Here is a 19555-nt window from a genome sequence, read left to right as displayed (position 1 = left end):
CATAGGATCATGGAACAAGAGTTAGGAGGAAGTTTAGTCCAACCTCATTTTACAGATAAGAAAATAGAGGTACAGTGAGGGTCAGACAAGTAGGAGTAGCAGAGTCAAGTCCTGAGACTCTAAAATCAGCGATATTGGCTGCCTCCCTGGAAAACAACACTGAACAAATCCTGTTCTTTAGCAGAAGGCTTAACAATTGTGGATGAAGTGACTGAGGAGCCACAGTCTGGAGGAGACAGGATAGAATGGTGCCAAAGCCTACCTTCTAAGCAGACAGAGAATAAACAAACCAATGAAAGATATTATAGAAGTCAACATTTTTAGAATAAAGATGAAACAAATATAAAATGTTTGTTGCTAAGAATATCTCTGGTGCCGTATTTATTGCACTTCAAACGCACTCTCTTATCTTATTTCTCCCCTTAATTATCATTTGGATTTGTGCCTCAGAAGGCCTAGTTACTGCTCTTCTCTTTTCTGGAAAGTGTGGCAAAGCTGTTTAATTCAGCTTCAGAGCCTTGAACATAATTGGAGCCTGTGTCTGCTAGCATGAAAAGGGGAGCTGTGCCTTTGATTAGGACCAACTCTCCATGGCATTTAACTCAAGTGTTATTTGTCTTCAGTAGCCATAATACAAAATGCCATTTTACAGTACTTTTCAGCAGGAATACAGTACATAAAGTCCTGAGAGCTTGGCACACGCTCAGGGCTCCCTTAGTGGAGAGGCTGATGTCACTTGTGTCATTTTTAAACTTGTTAAATAGTCAAGAGTTGATATTAACTTAAAAAAAATTAGAAAAGCCACAATAGACAGCCTTCTATTATGAACTGCCTTGAAATTGCAGGATGTAAAATTTTTTAAAACATCTAGTGTGTTTATAGGATAAAAATATGTAAGAGGGCCTTAACTTCAGAGGCCTTTGGGCCTGGATGGATCTAGTTCTTCTTGAAATGTGCATATGTAACAATGAGAATAACACGATCTTTACACAAATCAGAACAGGCTTTGGATCTGACAACTTGGGAGCACTCAGAACCACTCAGCTCTAAAGAAAAATGGCTTTGTTTTTAAAGAGTTCTGCAAAGCAGACACATGTTTACCCACTTTCACGCCTTCCAAACATGTGCAGGGATGAGAGCTGAATGTGTTTATTAGATTATGTTGTATGTAGTGGTTTACGTCTGGGCAAATTTTACACCTCAATGCCCAGAACTGTTTTTCTCACTTCTTTGTTTCATGGAATCAATTGTCTGGTCTACCAAATAAGTTCTTCTAATTTTATATTTATTTTTGTACTTTTTGAGGGAGAACTGGGGTTAAAAATTTTCCTGGCAGACTAATTTTCTCAAGAAAAAAAGAGTCTGCTGGGAAAAAAAATATCAAGAGAAAAATAATTAACTAATTAATATCAAAATAAAACATTTAATAATATATTACTGAAATCATTATTCTTATAAGTAATAATGCAATAAAATAATTAAAACAAATATTGAGATTAAAATTAATATCACTCAACATATGTCTACATAGCCTTCATACACTTGAATATGAAATATTTTCAACAACTGAATGAGTCTAGAACATTACTGCAAGGTCAGCCAAAACAAATGAATGTTATTTTTCAGTCTGTGTTTACAAAGTTCATTTAAAACAAATATAAAAAGGTAATACTCAAAAGTGCACAATTCCTTTAAATAGTTTTCTTGCTTTAAGATGTGATAATTCCTTAGGAATTCCAAATACACCATTCTATAATGTTATGGATTTATAAAAAAAAAAGTTAAATTGAAAAGTGGAATCATCAGAGTTCTTAGTGAATCTTATAAATTGGCATATTACCCATGTGCAAATCTATAGAATTGGGGTTTTTTGTTTTTTTGTTTTTTATAGAATTGTTAAACAACATTTACCCCATCAATATAAATTGTGTTTTTTTTCCTTTGTGTCTGGTGAACAGCAGTGATATTATTCTTTATTGACTCGCCAACAGGAGCAATCCTGATGCAATCATTAACAAGCACCAAGAGTGGGACTGACATTATTATACAGGCTTCAAACTGCCAGACTCCAAGGCCCCATTCATTTCCTTGGCCATCTTTGAAGGGGTCAGAGCTCTTTTGGGGCTCTTCTGTGCTTCTGCTCTAAGAACAAGTCTGGATTCCCCTTCTACCTGAACATTCACATCTGGAATTTCTGAAGGACGAAGAGCCATTTCATTTAGTTTGGATCCTGTCATCTCATTCTTCTGAAGCCTTTTCTTCTTTCTTACTTCTCTATTAGAGAGAAAAAGGAGCAAAATTAATAAATCCTTGGAGCTTGTCCTCCTAACTATCATAAAGCCGGGGCTTTGTTTCCTCAGGTAACAGCTGGATGGGCTGGTAAGAGAATTGGAAACCATTCACGATGGGACCCACAGATGTCGGGCAAATAGGACGAAACCTGTCAATGGAATCTGCTAGAGTGATTTTCTAATATCCTTTCACAGTGCTGGTTTATTCGTTTTGTATTGATTACAATATACCCTGTGCATAGTAGATGCCTAATTAATGTTGGCTATATTAAATTAGTTTTTAAAAGAACAAGCAGCAGTTTTGGTTCAGCTCCTGCAATGACAAAGAAATAAATGCAATAAAGACCAGTGTTCCTCAAACACAGGCACTATAGGGGGCAGGTGCCTTGGACCTCTTCTAAGAATCCAAGGCATCCATTCTCAACTTACCTAGTGCTTCATCTCCTGGAGGTGGGGTGGGGGGTGGTGATGAAGAAATAGTCAAGGCAGTACCTTGCACCAAATGTGGTATTTCAGATTTGCTTATGGAAAGCATATAAACCACTTTATATTCCTTGAATCCTTTCTTTTAAGGCCTTCTCTTGGGCAAGAATTTCCCAGTCGTTGACTACGTATACTTGTACAACTGGTTTGACAAAAATGAATGTCAAGGCAAAACCAAATTTTTTTGATTGATTTTTTTGCTGACAGCTGCTGTGATGGTTGAAATTCTGGGGCATTTAGGCATAACTCAGATCATAAAATGAATCAGTTAGACCAGAAAATCAAGGATTCCATATGGAACGGGAGCTAGACACTGCTTCCCTGGAGAGCGTTATTTGCAATAACCAAAGAAGGAGTGAAGCTGAGTTATATGTTGTTGGACTTGAATTCAGCAAGACCAAGGTTCAAATCCTGCCTCAGAAGCTACCTCAAGTCACTTAATTCCTCTCATTTTTGGTTTTACCATTTGTAAAATGGAGGCTAATAAACAGCATCTACATGCAAGGTACCTTGCAAACCTTATGAAAGTCCTGAATATTATCCTATTAAAGGGCCATCTGAGTTTCAAAGAATTAAATGTAGAATTCGATTCTGAAACACTGTCAAAAAGTGGAATAAGGGTATGGTTGGAAAAACTTGCTTTTTATTCTTTCAAGCAAGAAAAGGCTGATAAAATTTGCACCATGTTGGGCAGCTAGGTGGCACAGTGGATAGAGCCCTGGACCTGGGGTCAAGAAGACCTGAATTCATATTCAGCCTCAGACACTTACTAGCTATGTGATCCCGGGCAAGTCACTTAACCCTGTTTGCCTCAGTTTCTTCTGTAAAATGAGCTAGAGAAGGAAATGACAAACCACTCCAGTATCTTTGCCAATTGTGACCCAATGGGGTCACAAAGAGTTGGACATGACTGAAAATGACTAAACAACAAGAAAACAAAAGAGTGGTGGCAGCAGATACAGTAGACATGCACAACCTGGCAGCAGGTAGAAGCCAAAATTAAGCCAGGCTAAACTTTGGGCAGCAGAAAGGTGAGATCAGAGATAGACTGATGATGGTTGGTTGCCATGGGTCATGTGACAAAACAGAAGAGTGTGCAGTTTCAATCCTACGTTTTTCCTGGGCTGCCCAAAATCCTTTGGCAGGCCGCAAGTAGCCCACAGGCCATATATGTTATGCAGGCCTGAGGTAGAGTGAGACGGTGGACCTGATACTTGACTATGTTGACATTTCTAGAGAAAGTAATGGACAGCTTTGGGATGTAATGAAAACAGGGAAATAGACATGTCAATGAAATTGCAACATGGCAACTAGGGAATAACCACTTACAAGGTGCCTTCTACTTTGGACACGCATGGGTTAGAATTGGTATAAAGGGCCATCAGTAATACTTCAAGTGACATTTTAAGGATGGCTCATGAAAGTGTTTCTGATTGGCATGTGCCCAGTGAAATGTTAGAGCTATGGAAAAGTAGGGGAAGTGGCATTCAGGAAGTGTTGTAAGGGGCTTAAACATATTTTCCATTAGTTCATGGCAAAAAGTTAATGTGTAACTCTTAGGAAGGTGATTTATATCTAAGACAAGACAAAATAAATAGGTAAGCATGAAGATCAGTTTAGGGAAGCAGGGAAATATACAGACAAAATAAACAGAGTCCACAGAATTCTGCATTTGGAGTTCAAATCCTTCCTCTGATCATACTTGATAGTTTTATGACCATGGGCAAGTCATTTAACCTCCCTGGGTCTCAGTTTCCTCATTTGTAAAATGAGGGAGTTGGACTAGATGGTTCTAGATCTGTGATCTCAGGCGCTTGCAAACCTACTTCTTGGCTTTCTCATCTGTATAATAACACCTGTAGTAGCTACTTCATTTAAACTCAGTAACCTCATGATCTTGATGAAATATGAGATAAAGGGGGAATGCTTAAATAAAAAGAAATGGCGAATAATATATAGGCATATTAAAAAAGCTGAAGTCAAAGAATGTTAGAAATCAGTGACCACAACTACTATTTAATAGGGATTATAAGATAAGAATTGTGGGGCTCAAATGAGATACATATATAAAGTATTTTGCAAACCCTAATAACTTTACCTAAATGCCAACTATTATTATTGTGTAAAAGCAGCCCAAAGTATGAGGATACTTCAAGTAAGAAAGAGGGAAGGAGGCAGCAGAGATTGAGGCAGATATTCTGGCTTCAGTTCAGCCAGGCATATTAGTGCCTATAGAAGCTCATTCTGTGTTTGCCATGCTACTTCACTCTGGTGGTGGTGGTGGGGTTGGGCAGGGAAGGGTGGACTAGATGGTAAGGTCCCTTCCAACTCTCACGTTCCACTATTCTAAATAGAAATCTACCAATATTTTTAAAGGAAAGTGAATGCAAGAAGGGTCTTGGAGGAAGAAAGCAAAACAAGACAAGGACTAGTTTAAGGTAGTGGTAGGCTGAAAAAGGAGAAGAAAAACAAAAAGGAAGGCGAGAAAGCTGCTAGAAATGAGTGAGACGGATCCTGCATCAGCCAAAGATACAGGACAAATAAACTAACCAGGGGGAGAATTACATTGTGACAGGGAGGAAATAGAGGGAGAGGACAAAAGGACAATTCTAGTAGAGGAAACCTAAGGAGTAATCAAAATCCTAAAGAGAGCAGTAAAGATAAGAACTTTACGGGAAATGATTCAGACCTAGAAGAGGAAGGAACCCAGAGATGAGGGAGCATAAGAGAGACCACAATCTTCTAAGGAATCAAAAGGAGAAGAACTAAAAAGAGAGGGTAAAGTGAGCCACAGCAAGCCCTTGCAAACCTCATTGCTTTCATTCATCAATATAGGAAATGCATAGCTGAAACACAGGCATATTTAATCCTAACAGTCACAGGTTCCATAAGAGGAGAGATGAGGCCAGGGACCTTTGATAGAGGAAGTAAATCATGGGATGGGATCTTATAAACTGAAGAGGAATTTTTAGTGTGCTAAGACTCTCTAACTCCTATTGGCTAACTGGGGCACAGAGTCACACAAGGGTGGGTTTTATTCAATACCCATAAATTACAGAGAGAACTAGGTGGAGTGACATGACAATGGATATGAAATATAGTGTTGGAAAAAAATTAGACTCATTGACATATATTCTCCGTCCCCCATGTTCCCCACAAGAAAAGGAAAAGGAAAACTAAGGGGCTGGGCCTTAGAAACACATACAAGGAAGAAAATCGTAGAGAGGTAGGTTTCATTCATATCTTAGGAACATGTGTTAGGTCAGAAAGAAATGAGAAAGGGGCATATTATACCAATTTTTTTGAGTCTGCCTATAAAAACCTGAATAGAGGGAAATATTGACTTGAAATACAAGTCTTTCAGACCACTCATTGATAAAAAACCATAAACCGTCTTGGGAAAACATTGTGTAGAGGAGTATCTGAACGAACTTGGTGTCAAAGGAGATATTAAAAGGATGGTCAGATGGGTAATATGAGGGTGTTTTTCCCTCTAGCTTGTTTGATAGTAGTGGCAGACATAGGAAAACAGCATGAAAAAGACACAGAGAAGTAAAAATTCAAGACATATTAAAGGAAACTATAAAAATCAACTGAGAAGCAAAATGGAGAATATTAATAGGTGAGATGAGACAGGTGAAATAAGATACAAAAAATAAAGATTCCAAGTAGATAAATAATCAAAGGATATGAACAAAAATTTTTCAAAGGAAGTTTCAGACCTAGAAGAGGTCAAGGGAATGGAATGAAACCACAGATTTTTCTTCATCTGAAAAATTGATTTCTAAGAATTAGTGAGGTTAAAGTCAAAGAGGGGATTTCTGTGGATCCTCAGATAAAGGAAGTGATGGAAGATGGACATTTTGATGAACTGAATGAAATGAAAAGCACTGCATGAAAAGTATTTTAAGCAAAGACAAAAAACTTTCTGGGAAACTACAAACACAGAAAATTACAGAGAATTTGTTAATGATCTTCCCACGGGCTATGAAATTATCAGGTATGTCACTATAGAGCCATATTTTTCTACTCTATTGGTCATTGATTCATCCACCCGACCACCCTTCTCTTTGCTTTTGCATTCTGCTCTTTTAGTCAGCTATGGATTCCTCTCTTCCCTGGTTCCCCCTGCCTGGTGTTGTTGTTGAATCATTTCGATTGTGTCCGACTCTACATGACCCAATTTGGGGTTTTCTTGGCAAACACACTTAAGTGGTCTGCCATTTCCTTCTCCAGCTCAATTTACAGATGAGGAAACTGAGGCAAACAGGGTTAAGCAACTTGCCTAGGGTCATAAAGCTAGTAAGTTGTCTGAGGCTGGATTTGAACTCAGGTCTTCCTGACTCTAGGTCCAGTGTTTTACCCACTGCACCACTTGCTCTACAACATGTAAAGAGATAAAGTTTATTTCTTTGAAACCTTCCCCTATTACTCAGATGCCCAAGGATCTTCCTCCTCTGAACACCTACTGTATTTATAATCTACATCATACTATTTAGTACTGGATTATATACTTCTATTGTTCTCTGACTTCCAACTGGACTCTAATCTCCAGGAGGGTAGAAACACATCTTATATTTTTATCTATATCCCTCATGGTGTGAGGTGAGTACATAGTGCTGACATATGATACCAATACAGTTGGATTAATTATGGCAAAATGTCCAAAGAGGGGAAAGATCAGAAGTGAAAGCTAAAAGAGTGAAAACATAACAAAAAAAAGGAAAATTAACTTGTGAAAATAAGAAAAAAAAGCCAGAATGAAGAAAAATTGTGGAACCTTTTCTATTTCGTCATGAGAATTAAGGAGTTGGAAAGAAGTTTATAGCTTGAGAAGTAAGAAAAAGGAAGCAGCTTAGTGGAAAAGTAGACCCAAGACTGATGACTGATGAGTTCACAAATACTCTATGGAGAATGAGTAACCTCATGATCTTGATGAAATATGAGATAAAGAGGGAATGGCTACATAAAAGGAATTGCTAATTATCTACATTGTTTATATGTACATATCTATCTATCTATCTATCTATCTATCTATCTATATATATATATATATGTGTGTATTAAGAAAGCTGAAGACAAAGAAGGTAATGACCACTATTGGTTTTTAATAGAGATTATAAAATATTTACAGGGGCTTCAGTAAAAGGTTGGCAAGGGTGGCAGACAGGATAATACATGGGGAATGGTACACAGAGACAAAAAAAGGGCAGACAGCTTAATAAGAGGAAATGCATAAAGGAGGGACAGAAAGGTTGCATTCTATGCCTCAGTCAGGAAAAAAAGCCTTTGTTAGGACAAGCTCATAGAGACACCTATAGATTGTGGGCCTCTGTTGCTGGCACATCCTGGAACGTACATTTCTATCAGCCCTTCCCCTTCCTCTCAGGAAAACACAGTCTTACAGTCCTGGGTCCTCATTAAATGCTTATTGGATTGAATTGGGTTGTATCTAATTGAATTAGAAGGAGTAGTATTTTCTGTCAGTGGAAGGGTCAATGGTAATGTCAAGTTATCTTGACCAGGATCTACGCATGTCTATGGACAAGCTTAGTATTTTCTTGATATTATAAAAACTAAGGCATTTCAGTAAAACTAGGAAACATGCAAAGCTCTGCAATAAAAAAAAGAGCTCAGTATCCCAAAAATAAACAAAGGGAATTATTGATGAAATTAAGGTGGAAAACAGCATGAAATTAAGTGCTTATAAAAGCTACTAATATGGACAGTCAATCAACCAAACAAGAAAAAATCACCAACTTAAGGCAATGCCTTCACTTCTAAGTGAGAACAGCTCTTATTGTTGTACTGATCTAGATGGCAGCCAATGACCAAAGTGGTTACACAAGTGAGCCCATTCACATCCAGTGTGTGGCCACTGGCTTGGGTTTTGAAGGTGCATTTACTCTGCCTTCAGCAGCTGGGCCAACAGCAACGTCTCCAAATTCATGTCACTGCTTTTAAGAAAGATAGCAAGAAAGATCACTGGCAAAAGACTTTCGTTTGAGGCTCTGCTTGAATGTTTCCTAGCTACGTAGACATAAGACCTTAACTGCTAAGAGCGCATTTCCTCAGCTACACAATGAAGGTAATGGTGTTCATTTAGGCCAATCTAATAATTTTAATTAAACATGTATCTCAGAAGATTGCTGTGAGAAAAGTACTTTGTAAACCTTAGAATGTTGTTGAAACTTAAAACATAAATGCAGGGCATGAAGAAAGCCTAAGGGTCTAAGAAACTTCAGCTCTTCTGTATGTTTTGTGAAAAAAGTGCATTATGAACTTTAAAGAACTATATAAATGTAAATTATTTATCTGTTTGGAACATTCAAACAGTTATTTAGGCAAAAGATCATAGAATTTAATAAAAATGGTCTTTCATCATCACCTAGTTCATGCTCCACATTTTAAAGTTGGGGAAAAGGAGAATCAGAATGACTTGCTTAAAAGGTCACACAAGCAGTAAGGAGCAGAACACGATTCGAACCCAGATCTTCCAAGTCTAATTCTACTTCTCTTACAAAAAGCTGTTACACAGATTCTTTTTCAATCTTTCCTCTGGTTCTCTCTCTCTTTTTTTAAAAATAAATATATTTTTTATTTATTTTATTAAATATTTCCCAATTATACTTTTACAAATTTGTCTCAGATTGCTGCCTTGATCAGAGTAGCTAAGTTTTTCACAGCTGATTATCATTACAATATTGCTGTTGTTTTGTACAATGTTCTGGTTCTGCTCACTTTACATTGCATCAGTTCATATAAGACTTCCCAGGTTTTTCTGAAACTATCCTGCCATCACTTCTTATAAGCACAACAGTATTCCATAATAATCATATGGTGAATCTTATTCAGCCATTCCCTAATTGATGGGCATCCCCTTAATGTCCAATTCCTTACCACCACAAAAAAAGCTGCTATAAATATTTTTGTACAAATAGGTCCTTTCCCCCTTTCTTTTGCTCTCTCTGGGGTACAGATGTAGTAGTGGTATTGCTGAGTCAAAGAGTATGCAGCTTTATAGCTATTTGCACATAGCTCCAAATTGTTATCCGGAATGGCTGGACCAGTTCACAATTCTACCAATAATGCATTAGTATCTCCATTTTTCCACATGTCCTCTAGCATGTATCATTCTCCTTTTCTGCCATGTTAGCCAATCTGATACATGTGTGGTAGTATCAATTTAAGCAAGAATTTTCAATGTGGGGTCTGTGAACTTAAAAAAGGGTCTGATACCTGTATTTCACTATAATTACTTTCCTTTGTAAGCCGACATTTTGTTTTTTGCATTTAACAACATGATTCTGAGCAGCAGTCCATAGGCTTCATCCCTCTGACAAAGTGCTCTGTGATACAAGAAAGGTTAAGAATGCTTGCCCGAAAATAACTTAGTCAACTGGGAAAATTATCTGAGGATTTGGGGTGGTTTTGATTTCTAAGCAGGGAGGCAAGGTAGGTACTTATAATCTCAATGGAGGAACAATAGTAAAAAAAAATGTCAGAAACAATACTATCCTGATTTTTGACATTTTCTATTTTCTTTTTTTCTTCTTAGAGTTTGTTTTTATTTTTGAAGTTATCATTATTTTAAAAATGTATATTTTTTCTCCTTAGATGATGCTCTTTGAGGATTGGTTCAGTGATATATATAGTAGACAGACAACTAGACTTGGAGTCAGAAAACCTGAGTTCAAATTCTCACTCACTGACTACTTCTGTGACTCTGGGCAAGTCATTTAATCTCTCCCAGGCTGAATTTACTATTTGTAAAATGGGGATAATAATAACACTTAACTCATGGCATCATCGGAATAATCAGATTAACAATATATATGTAAAGCTCTTTGCAAACAAAGCACTATATGCTACCTAAGTGCTATGATTATTTTCTACATTTCTTATAATACTCAGACTTCCTAGGGTGCTAAACTTAATACCTGAGGATGATAATGACTCAATTCAACAAATGCTTATTAGGTGTCTACTATGTATGGGACACTGGAGCAGCTAGGTGGCACAGAGGACAGAGGGCTGGGCCTGAAGTCAGGAAGACTCATCTGGCTTTAGACACTTACTAGCTGTGTGACCCAAGTCACTTAATCCTGTTTGCCTCAGTTTCCTCATCTATCAAATGAGCTGGAGAAGGAAATGGCAAACCTCTCCAGTATCTTTGCCAAGAAAACTCAAATGGGGTCATGAAGAGTTGGACGCGACTGAAAAATGAACTATGTTAAGATATTGGGTGACAAATATAATAATTCCTGCCCTCAAGGAGCTTAACAATTATAATACTGTCTTTTGAGAAACAAAGTTTATTCACATTCCACATACATATCCATTATATTTAATTTTTCATAAAGAAAACTGTTAAAATTAGTAGGAAGATGGCACAGCTGGGACTTTGATAACTCTCTGCTGTTACCAGGGGGTGTTCTGCCCAAAGGAGGGTAAACTTTGATGGCCAAGAGCTAACTAGTTAACTTGGCGTTTACTGACTAGATTTCTTTCTCAAAGACCAAGCCTTAAACCCAGTTCACTCTGGATCTCACAGATTGGACAACAAGAGGTCCCTGCCCAATCACCACTTAATAGTTATTTTTTAGGCCCTCCTGGCTCACAGTGAATGTAAATAGTAACTGTTTCTTTTTTGGCTAGCAATCCTAGGGTCTTCCCTTCCCAGTTTGATTTTTTTTTTTTAATTAAAGGGGGCATCCTTTGACTCACTTTTTAAAGAGGCCTGTTCATGAAATGGGCGTTGCCTCACTCCAAGTGAAAACATGAAAAGACCTTAGCTTAAAAGGGCCAAGACCTCCCACTGCATCCTGGGCCACCTCCAGTCGTCCTGAAGGATATCTGGCCGCTGGACCCAGATGGCTCTGGAAGAGAAAGTGAGGCTGGTGACCCTGCACAGCCCTCCCTCATTCAAATCAAAGTCAATTGCAAGTCATGTCATCATCACTTTGTGTGGTTGTGGGACAAACGACAACCACACAAGGATCCCATTAATTTTTTTTTCTATGATCTTTTAATGTGTTAGAATGAAATCTCCCAGAGATTCAGTGACTTGCCCATATGCAACCAGAAATCAATATCAAAAGATTTAAACCTGGAACAGACCCTAGGGGTCATCTAGTCTAACCCCATCATTTTGTTTGCTAATTATTTCATGTACATGAAGCCTTCTCTCCCAAAGTAGGTTACAAGTTCGAGATGCAGTCCATGTTGTTATACTCCTTTTGCATCCTATTAGTCAGTTCTAAGCACAGAGCAGTTTTTCAATAAATGACATATGATTATTATTTGGTCTTTGTGTGGCTTATGGAAACTACTCTCACTATTCCCCAGTCATGACATGTCCTTACTGATTAAATAAAGTTGTTATAGATGCTATTTTCCCTGAAATGGTAACCTCCCATCTCATTCATAAGTACCTGTAGTCTTTCATTCATAACTTCTTAGCACTTAGAATCGTCCGCTGTCCTGCTGAAAGACATAGCTGATTTTTTAAATTGCCATTTTTCTCAAAAGTGAAGAAATATTTGCAACTGCCTTATTTTGGAGACTACTTTTTCATCATAAAAGACTCAGCTGTAGCTAAGGACTTTTAAAAGTCCTCACATAGAGTCAGTGTACAAAGCCTTTTCAAGACTGATGACATCAACATTTCACTGAGCTTAGGTCATGGCCTCTCCAGGACTCAGTAGAAATGGGGACTAGATGATCTCTAACACTCTATGAAACTTTATATTATTATTTTGCTGGTGGTTTGCTAGCCTGTGCTAAGAAAACTTTTGCAATTTTGCAAAAGTATTTTATGTCAAGTACAAAACAGAATCTGAAAATGATAAAATTGAAGAATATACAAGAATTGAAGAAAATCTGTAAAAATTTTTGAGTTAGAAAGAGGATCTTGCATTTATGTATTTACTAACAATACCAGGGAAAACATGTGAAAATTCCCAAAGAGGTCTTCTAAAACATTAATATGAGTATTTCAAAATAAAAGTCAACTATATTAAACAGAAAATATGCTACAAATATTCTGCAAAGTTTTGAATAAAGAATTTGATTTTTCCCCTTAATGCAACAAGGCAGGGAATTTGTGATTTTATTTTGACTATATCATTATTTATTTCCATTTAATTCCATGTAAAAAGAAATGAATGATTAGAAAAGCAGACATGAGAACTCAAAAAGCATATGGGGCAATTGAATGTATGAGTGAACAGGATTATACACATATGAACAGACCCTAAAGGCATCACTTTATTATCATACAGGATTTTTTTTTTTAAGGTTTGCGTAATGAATAAAAGTCTTAAGCTCTTTAAGAAGACAGGGAAGCAGATAACACATTTTGCAAAGTTTTCTATTAGAAACTGTTAAGGTCAAGTTCTGATGCTTAAGCTACTCAGATTGGCTCATTCCCTAAGTGTTCAAGGTAGTTTTACTGAATTGTTATAGGTGTATAGGGCTGCATAAAGAGGACTAGATTTGACACTATGAGACCCAGGTTTGAATCCTGGCTCTGAAACTTATTGGAAACCAAGGCAAGTTGTTTGACTTCTCTGGGCCACCATGATTCAATTAAATTTAACAAATTTAATTACATGAAAGACACTATGCTAGGTACCAGGGAGACACAAAGACAAAAATCACATAGTCCTTAATTTCAAAGAGCTTAGTGGGGGTTATCAGATATATAAACATAAGTAAGGCTAAGGATCTTGAATTTTATTTCAACATAACTTGAAACTACTGATGATATGGGAGTAGTAGAGCTTCATCTTATCAGCTCTGTATTTTAGGTCAATCAATTTGACAGCTATCTGGAGGATGTGATTGGGATTGGGAGACTGGAGGAAGGAAGACCGATTAGGAAATGACTGGAATAGTCTATGGAAAAGATGATGAGTGACTGAATTTTGTTAGAGATTATATAAATAGAACAGAATAGGTATGAGAGACTTTGTAGAGGTAGAATGGAAAAGAGCTGGCAACTGATTGTATATTTGATGGGAAAAAGGAGGAAGAGTCAGAGATGATGCCAAGATTGTGAACCTAGGTGATTAGGAGGAGGTTACATGAGAGGAGAGAAGGAAACTGGTATGACACATTTACGGAGGCCGAATAGACAGCAACTGACTGTATATAGAGATTGAAGGGGAGGATGATCTTAAGGTTACGAATTTTATTCACTAGAAGGGCTGTGGGACTCTTAAAAAGAAATCGTTAACTCTGCAAGAAGGAGAAGTTTTTAAGGACTATAAGTTCAGTTTTGGATATCTGGGTGGCACTGTAGGAAGAAGTGGGTAATATGGATTTGGAGTTAAGGAGAGAGATTTGGGCTGGATATCTTGTAGCTCTATGAACGTACGAATATGAGAGTTAGCATGATGTACTGGACAGATAACTGGCATGGGAGCCAGGGTGACCTAGGTAAAATCCTGCCTCTGCCACATATTGACTGTGTCACCTTGGGCAACTTAACCTCTCGGTGCTCTTGGAAACTTTGCAAGACCTGCATTGGTGGAAGGGCTTTCCTCATTTGTGAGCTCACTATCTCAGTGAATTTACAGGTGTAGTTCCTTTCCTCACCCCTGAATTTATTTAGCAACTGAATCCATGAGGGCAGACTGGGAAGGGGAGCAGATTATAAAATCACCAAAGAGAGAGTTTAGAGAAAGAACAGGGCCCAGCAGAGCCCTGGGGTTCAAACACACTTAATGGACAGAAGAATGATGACCTGACAAAGGAGATGGAGAAGGCATAGTCATAGAGCTAGAAGGAGAACTGTAGTAAGGTGCAGTAGTATCTCAGAAACCAAGGGAGAAGGAAACAGTTGATGATGTCAAGAACTAAACAGAGGTCTAGTAAAATGATAGCTGAGAAAAGGTAATTGGGCTTACCTGTTACAAAACTATTGAAAACCTTGGAGAGAGCAGTTTAAACTCAGCAGTGAATCATAAACCAGACTGCAGTGGGTTGAGATGTGAACAAATGGAAGTGACAAGTTCTAGGGGTTTGGCTGTGAATGTCTGAAGAGGATGAGAGTTTGAGGGCATGGAAGGGTGAAGCAAAGGCTTGGATTGGGAGAACTGTGTATGTGTATGGGGAGTGTGATAAAGAGAGATTGAAAATGAGAGAGAAGGGATGTTACAGGGACCAAGATCCTGGAGGAGATAGGATATGGAATCAGGAACATAGGTGGAGGGGTTGGCCCTTGTTTATAAAATGGGAATTGTCTGTCCTTCATTTTTGAAGAGGACCAGTGACATCATGGGTGATGTCTTGACTTGTGGGTGAATTGGATTTAAGTTGAGGAAGAGTTGCACAAAGTCATCAGCCTCACTTTCTCTTCCTAAGCCATCAAAGTCCAGTGACAGAACAAAAGTCAAGATGACTGGCAATAGCCCAGGATGCAGCAGATGACCTTAGTGTCTTCAATGCTTGACAAAGCTCTGAGCTCTCTACAATGCCAGCTTCACCTGCCTTCATGGCTGTTGGAATAAATCATTCTCATCCACTCACTCTGCTGGGAAAAGTCTTCACATGCTTGGGACATCCCCCTAAGTTGGATTGGAGGTGTGTTGGTTGCCCTCAGCCTTGTTTAGCCCCTCTGCCAAGAAGGTTTAATGGGGTGTGGCCACTGCACGAGCTACAGCTTCCTGGAGCCACAGGTGAGAGTTAGACGAATCAGCAGATACTAAAGGTGGATGAGAAGCCCAGAAAAGTGCTCAGCAAATCCTCAGAGTCCTCCTGAACACTCCACACACCCCACAAAATGGGGATAATAAGACTTGAGGGACTTGTACTTTACAAATCTTGAAGTGATCAGTGATATTATCAATATGTATATTCCCAAAATTGAGGTATGAGCTTCCTGAATTGCAAACCTGGTGAGGAACCTCTTAAAACTTGGCTGGGCTGGCCATGAGGACAAAGTTCAAGATCAGTAAGACCTACCAGAGGCTTGTGCTCCACGGGCACAGTCAGCTGTAGCCTCTGGTCACCTCCATGGCACCATCAAGCATCAAGGCAGGACTTTGCCATGATATTATTATCATCATAATCATATACTACTCAATGTGAACTGATGGATACCAAGGATCACCTAAAATATCTTACCTATTATGATATTTTAAATATTATTTTGTATTAGAGTTCCTTCCTCTCTCCCTCGCTCCTTCCCTCCTTCCTTCTCTGTCTTCCTCTCTCCCCTCCCCTCCTCCTAATTTTCTGTCTGGTTTCACTGATATAGGGAACTACCAATGAGGAAACTAGCTCTCTCAATGAAGACTGGCACACAAATTCTTTATGCTATTCCATTCTATAATACTGTACTATCATAACATTCAATTTAACAAACATTTATTGAGTGTCCACTACAGGTAAGGTAATTTGATAGAATTTTTAAAAACCTAGCCCTCTAGTTTTTTTTTTTTTTTACTGAGGGATGGGAGAGATAAAAATGGGGTATAATAGGGACAAAAGAGATTCAAACAAAATGCTCTAGTTATATTTGAGGAGAGAATACTTTCAGCTGTGGAGATCAGGAAAGGCTTCCCAAAGTGGGTGACATAGGAGCAAACCTTTAAGGAGGAGGATTCTGAAAAGGGGAGATGAGAAGGGAAGTGAATTCCACACATGGAGGATGGTTTGAACCAATACAAAGAAGAGGAAGATGGTCTGTTCAATTTAGGGAACAGCTAGTTGTGCAGTTTGGCTAGAATGTAGAGCCATTTAAAGGGGAGTAATATTAGATAAAGTTAGAAAGGCAGGTTAGAACCAATGGCAGAGTACTTTCAATGCCAGGCTATAGAATTTGTATTTCATCTGAGGCAGTAGAGAACCACTGAAAGTTTTTTAAGTTGGGATCACCTGGTCAGATCTGGGCAATAGAACTGAAAATTGGGGAAAGCACTGTTTTGGTAGAAACAAGTCAGCAGGAATGGGAAGAGACTGACCAAAAATAATTAGGGATGTGTGCAGAATCATTGCAGAGTATGTGAAGAAAGAATCATAGGGTGGGGATAGGCTCAATATTAGGAAGGCAACAGGAATGAGGTCATTTCATAACTCCTGATGTAATACACCTATCTTCAGAGGACAATTTACTTATTTCAGGTGAAATATTGTTAAATTTGTCCATAAATAAATTATCTTAAATTTAAATTATAGTTCTAATGTCTTACTAAAAAACCCCAGAAACTAAGAAATCATAATTTAAAAAGACAATTGTTGAACAAATATAGAACTAGCTTAGGAGGATCTGGTACTTACTGTATTGCAGGTGACTCTAAATGTGTGTCAGACAATTTAAGATCCTGGGACTTGCTGAGAGCCTTTGACATCTGCAAAAGATGAAGAAGAAGAAAAAAACCTAGCAGTAAGGTAAAAAGAAGGAAGATAATGAGGCCAACATTTGTATGCTGAAAACCCACGAGCTTCCTGAATGAGGAGAGAATATACCTCTTTTGAAAAAGAATGTCTATCAGTTATGATATGTTCACTCCTATGTGGTTAAAAACAAGGAAACAGTTCTCCAACTTGAAACACTCTTTATAAATAAAATCAATTTTCAGGTGTGTGGCCAAAGGAGTGGGTCATAAATCTACTTGAATGACTCTAGGGACACTGTATAGTGTATTAACTGAATTAAATTGGTAAATATTTCTAAATGTTTACTATAGTAGGATCTGAAGTGATCTCTCAACATTCTGTTTGATTAAAAACAGTTCAATTTATCATTCTTTTTTGTAAAGTGGTAGATAGTATATTTTACCCAAGATTTCTCTTCCGATAAACATTTAAAAATATTTAGCAAAATCTATGCCTGTGTATAGTGTATCAGCAAATGGAAGAAATAAATTTACATTCCGAGAATAACTATTCTTCTTTTCTCGCTTTCTTCCTTTACTTACATAGATTTGATCTGACTAGTATTTTGGCTACTTCTTATAAATTTTAATGCATCATATTTATATATTCAATACCTTTCATAACATGTTATTATTTCTACATTTTGTTCTTTAACCTAGGAATTAAGTGATCAGAAAATTTCTTCGTCTCCACATCCCAAGGTTCTGTCTCTACCTTCTTTTCCTCTGACTCTACAACCTCCCAGAACAATCTCAGCAGTTTCCATGGATTCCGTTATTATGCCTATGTAGATGCTGCCCTAATCTCTCTCTTGGGCTACTATCCTATACCATCAAGTGCCAAATGGACATTTCCAACTGGATGTTCTGTAGGCACCTGACATGCAACATATTCAACATGTAAATCACCATCTCTTGCTATCCCTTTTCCTAATAAAACCTTCCTAGCTTTGTTAAGGGTGCCAATATTCTTCCTCACATCCAAGTCTGTAACTGAAAGTCATAGCTGAATATTTACTCTTCCCCATTCCTCTGTTACCAATTGGTTGCCAAGTCTTACTGATTTTGACCTAATAACAGCTTTCACATTTGTCTTCCATCACACAGTCACCACTTTAGTTCAAACCCTCATAACCTTTCTTTCTGGTCTCCAATCTCTATTCTACTCTTCACAGACCTGCTCAAATGACATTTCTAAAGCACATGTCTAACAAGGTCAGGACTCTCCAAAGACATTTCCATTCAACATGTCCAAAACAGAATTTATCTTTTTCTACAAAATCTCCTGTTTTATTACTTCCAAGGGTACCGACAACCTCCTAACCACTAGGACTCAGAACTCTGGATCATCCTGATTACCTCATTCTCTCCTAACCCACATATTCAACCTATTGCTAATATTTATAAAGCACTTAGCACAGTGCCAGGCACAGAGCAGGCACTTAATAAATGCTTGTTCTCTTCTCTTCCCCTTCCCTTCTATCTTCATATGCCTTGTAAATCCCTCCTCTCCACTCACACAGTCATCATCTCTCCCCTGTACTATGGTAACAGCCAGGTCTCCCTGCCTTGTCTCTGCCTATTCTGATCTACTCTCCACTCAGTTGTCAATATCATTTTCTTAAAGTGTAGGTCTGACCATATCACATCCCTGCTCAATGAGCTCCAGTAGCTCCCTAGTGCCTCCATGATAAAATATAAAGTCTTCTATTGGGCATTTAAAACACTTTATCTCTTCTTCTTATTCCCCAAGAACCCTATAATCCAGCAACAGCGGCCTGGCTGTTGTTCCCCGAACTCCATGCCAGGAAGGTTCTGTCCCCTCACCTCTGCCTCCTAGCTTCTCTTGGTTTCTTAGATTCAGCTCAAATCCTATCTTCTAGAGGGGAGCTCTCTCAGTCCCCTCAGTCGCTATTGTCTTTCCCTCTCAGATCGTTCTCTACCTTATCTTATCTATCTCTATTTATCTTGTCTATATCTAGTTATTTATGTGCTGCCACCCCCATTAAACTTAAGCTTCTTGAAGGCAGGGCCTGGTTTTATCTTTCTTTGAATTCCCAGTGATTAGCACAGTATCTGGCGCATAGTCAGTGCTTTAAAAATACCTATTAACTGGCTGACTGGTGGACTCTGCTTCAAAAGATCCCATAAGATCCCAAAAGGATCCCGCAGGATCCCAAAAGATCCTATAGCCCTTAAGGTAAAATGCAAATTCCTGATTCATGCTTAGTCAAGTAACTAAATGGATATTTAATTAATCACAGATTTTGTGCTATTCACTGTGCTAAGTACTAGGGAGATACAAAGAAAGGCAAAAACAGTCCCTGCCCTCCAGAAGTTTATAATCTAATGGAGGAAACAACATGTAAACAACTATAGATAGAAAAGATACACAGA

The 19555-nt window shown here is 38.1% G+C and overlaps 1 protein-coding gene across 4 annotated transcripts in view; it reads right to left on the bottom strand.

Moving 5' to 3' along the window:
• Positions 1 to 1403: 1403 nt before the first annotated feature.
• AHI1 (Abelson helper integration site 1) overlaps positions 1404 to 19555 on the bottom strand; it is a 260190-nt gene continuing 242038 nt past the window's right edge. For all 4 annotated transcript variants that reach the window (XM_078155120.1, XM_020987117.2, XM_020987122.2 and 1 more), the window contains 2 exons: positions 17061 to 17131; positions 1404 to 2274 (listed from right to left, as the gene is read on the bottom strand). In XM_078155120.1, the coding sequence (XP_078011246.1) occupies positions 2043 to 2274; positions 17061 to 17131 (303 nt within the window). In that variant the 3' untranslated portion in view covers positions 1404 to 2042. The remainder of the gene's footprint in view (positions 2275 to 17060; positions 17132 to 19555) is intronic.

Source organism: Phascolarctos cinereus, unplaced genomic scaffold (genome assembly GCF_003287225.1).
Source record: "Phascolarctos cinereus isolate Bilbo 61053 unplaced genomic scaffold, phaCin_HiC Scaffold_5;HRSCAF=322, whole genome shotgun sequence".
Taxonomy (NCBI): domain Eukaryota; kingdom Metazoa; phylum Chordata; class Mammalia; order Diprotodontia; family Phascolarctidae; genus Phascolarctos; species Phascolarctos cinereus.
This window is presented reverse-complemented; position numbering and strand designations above follow the sequence as displayed.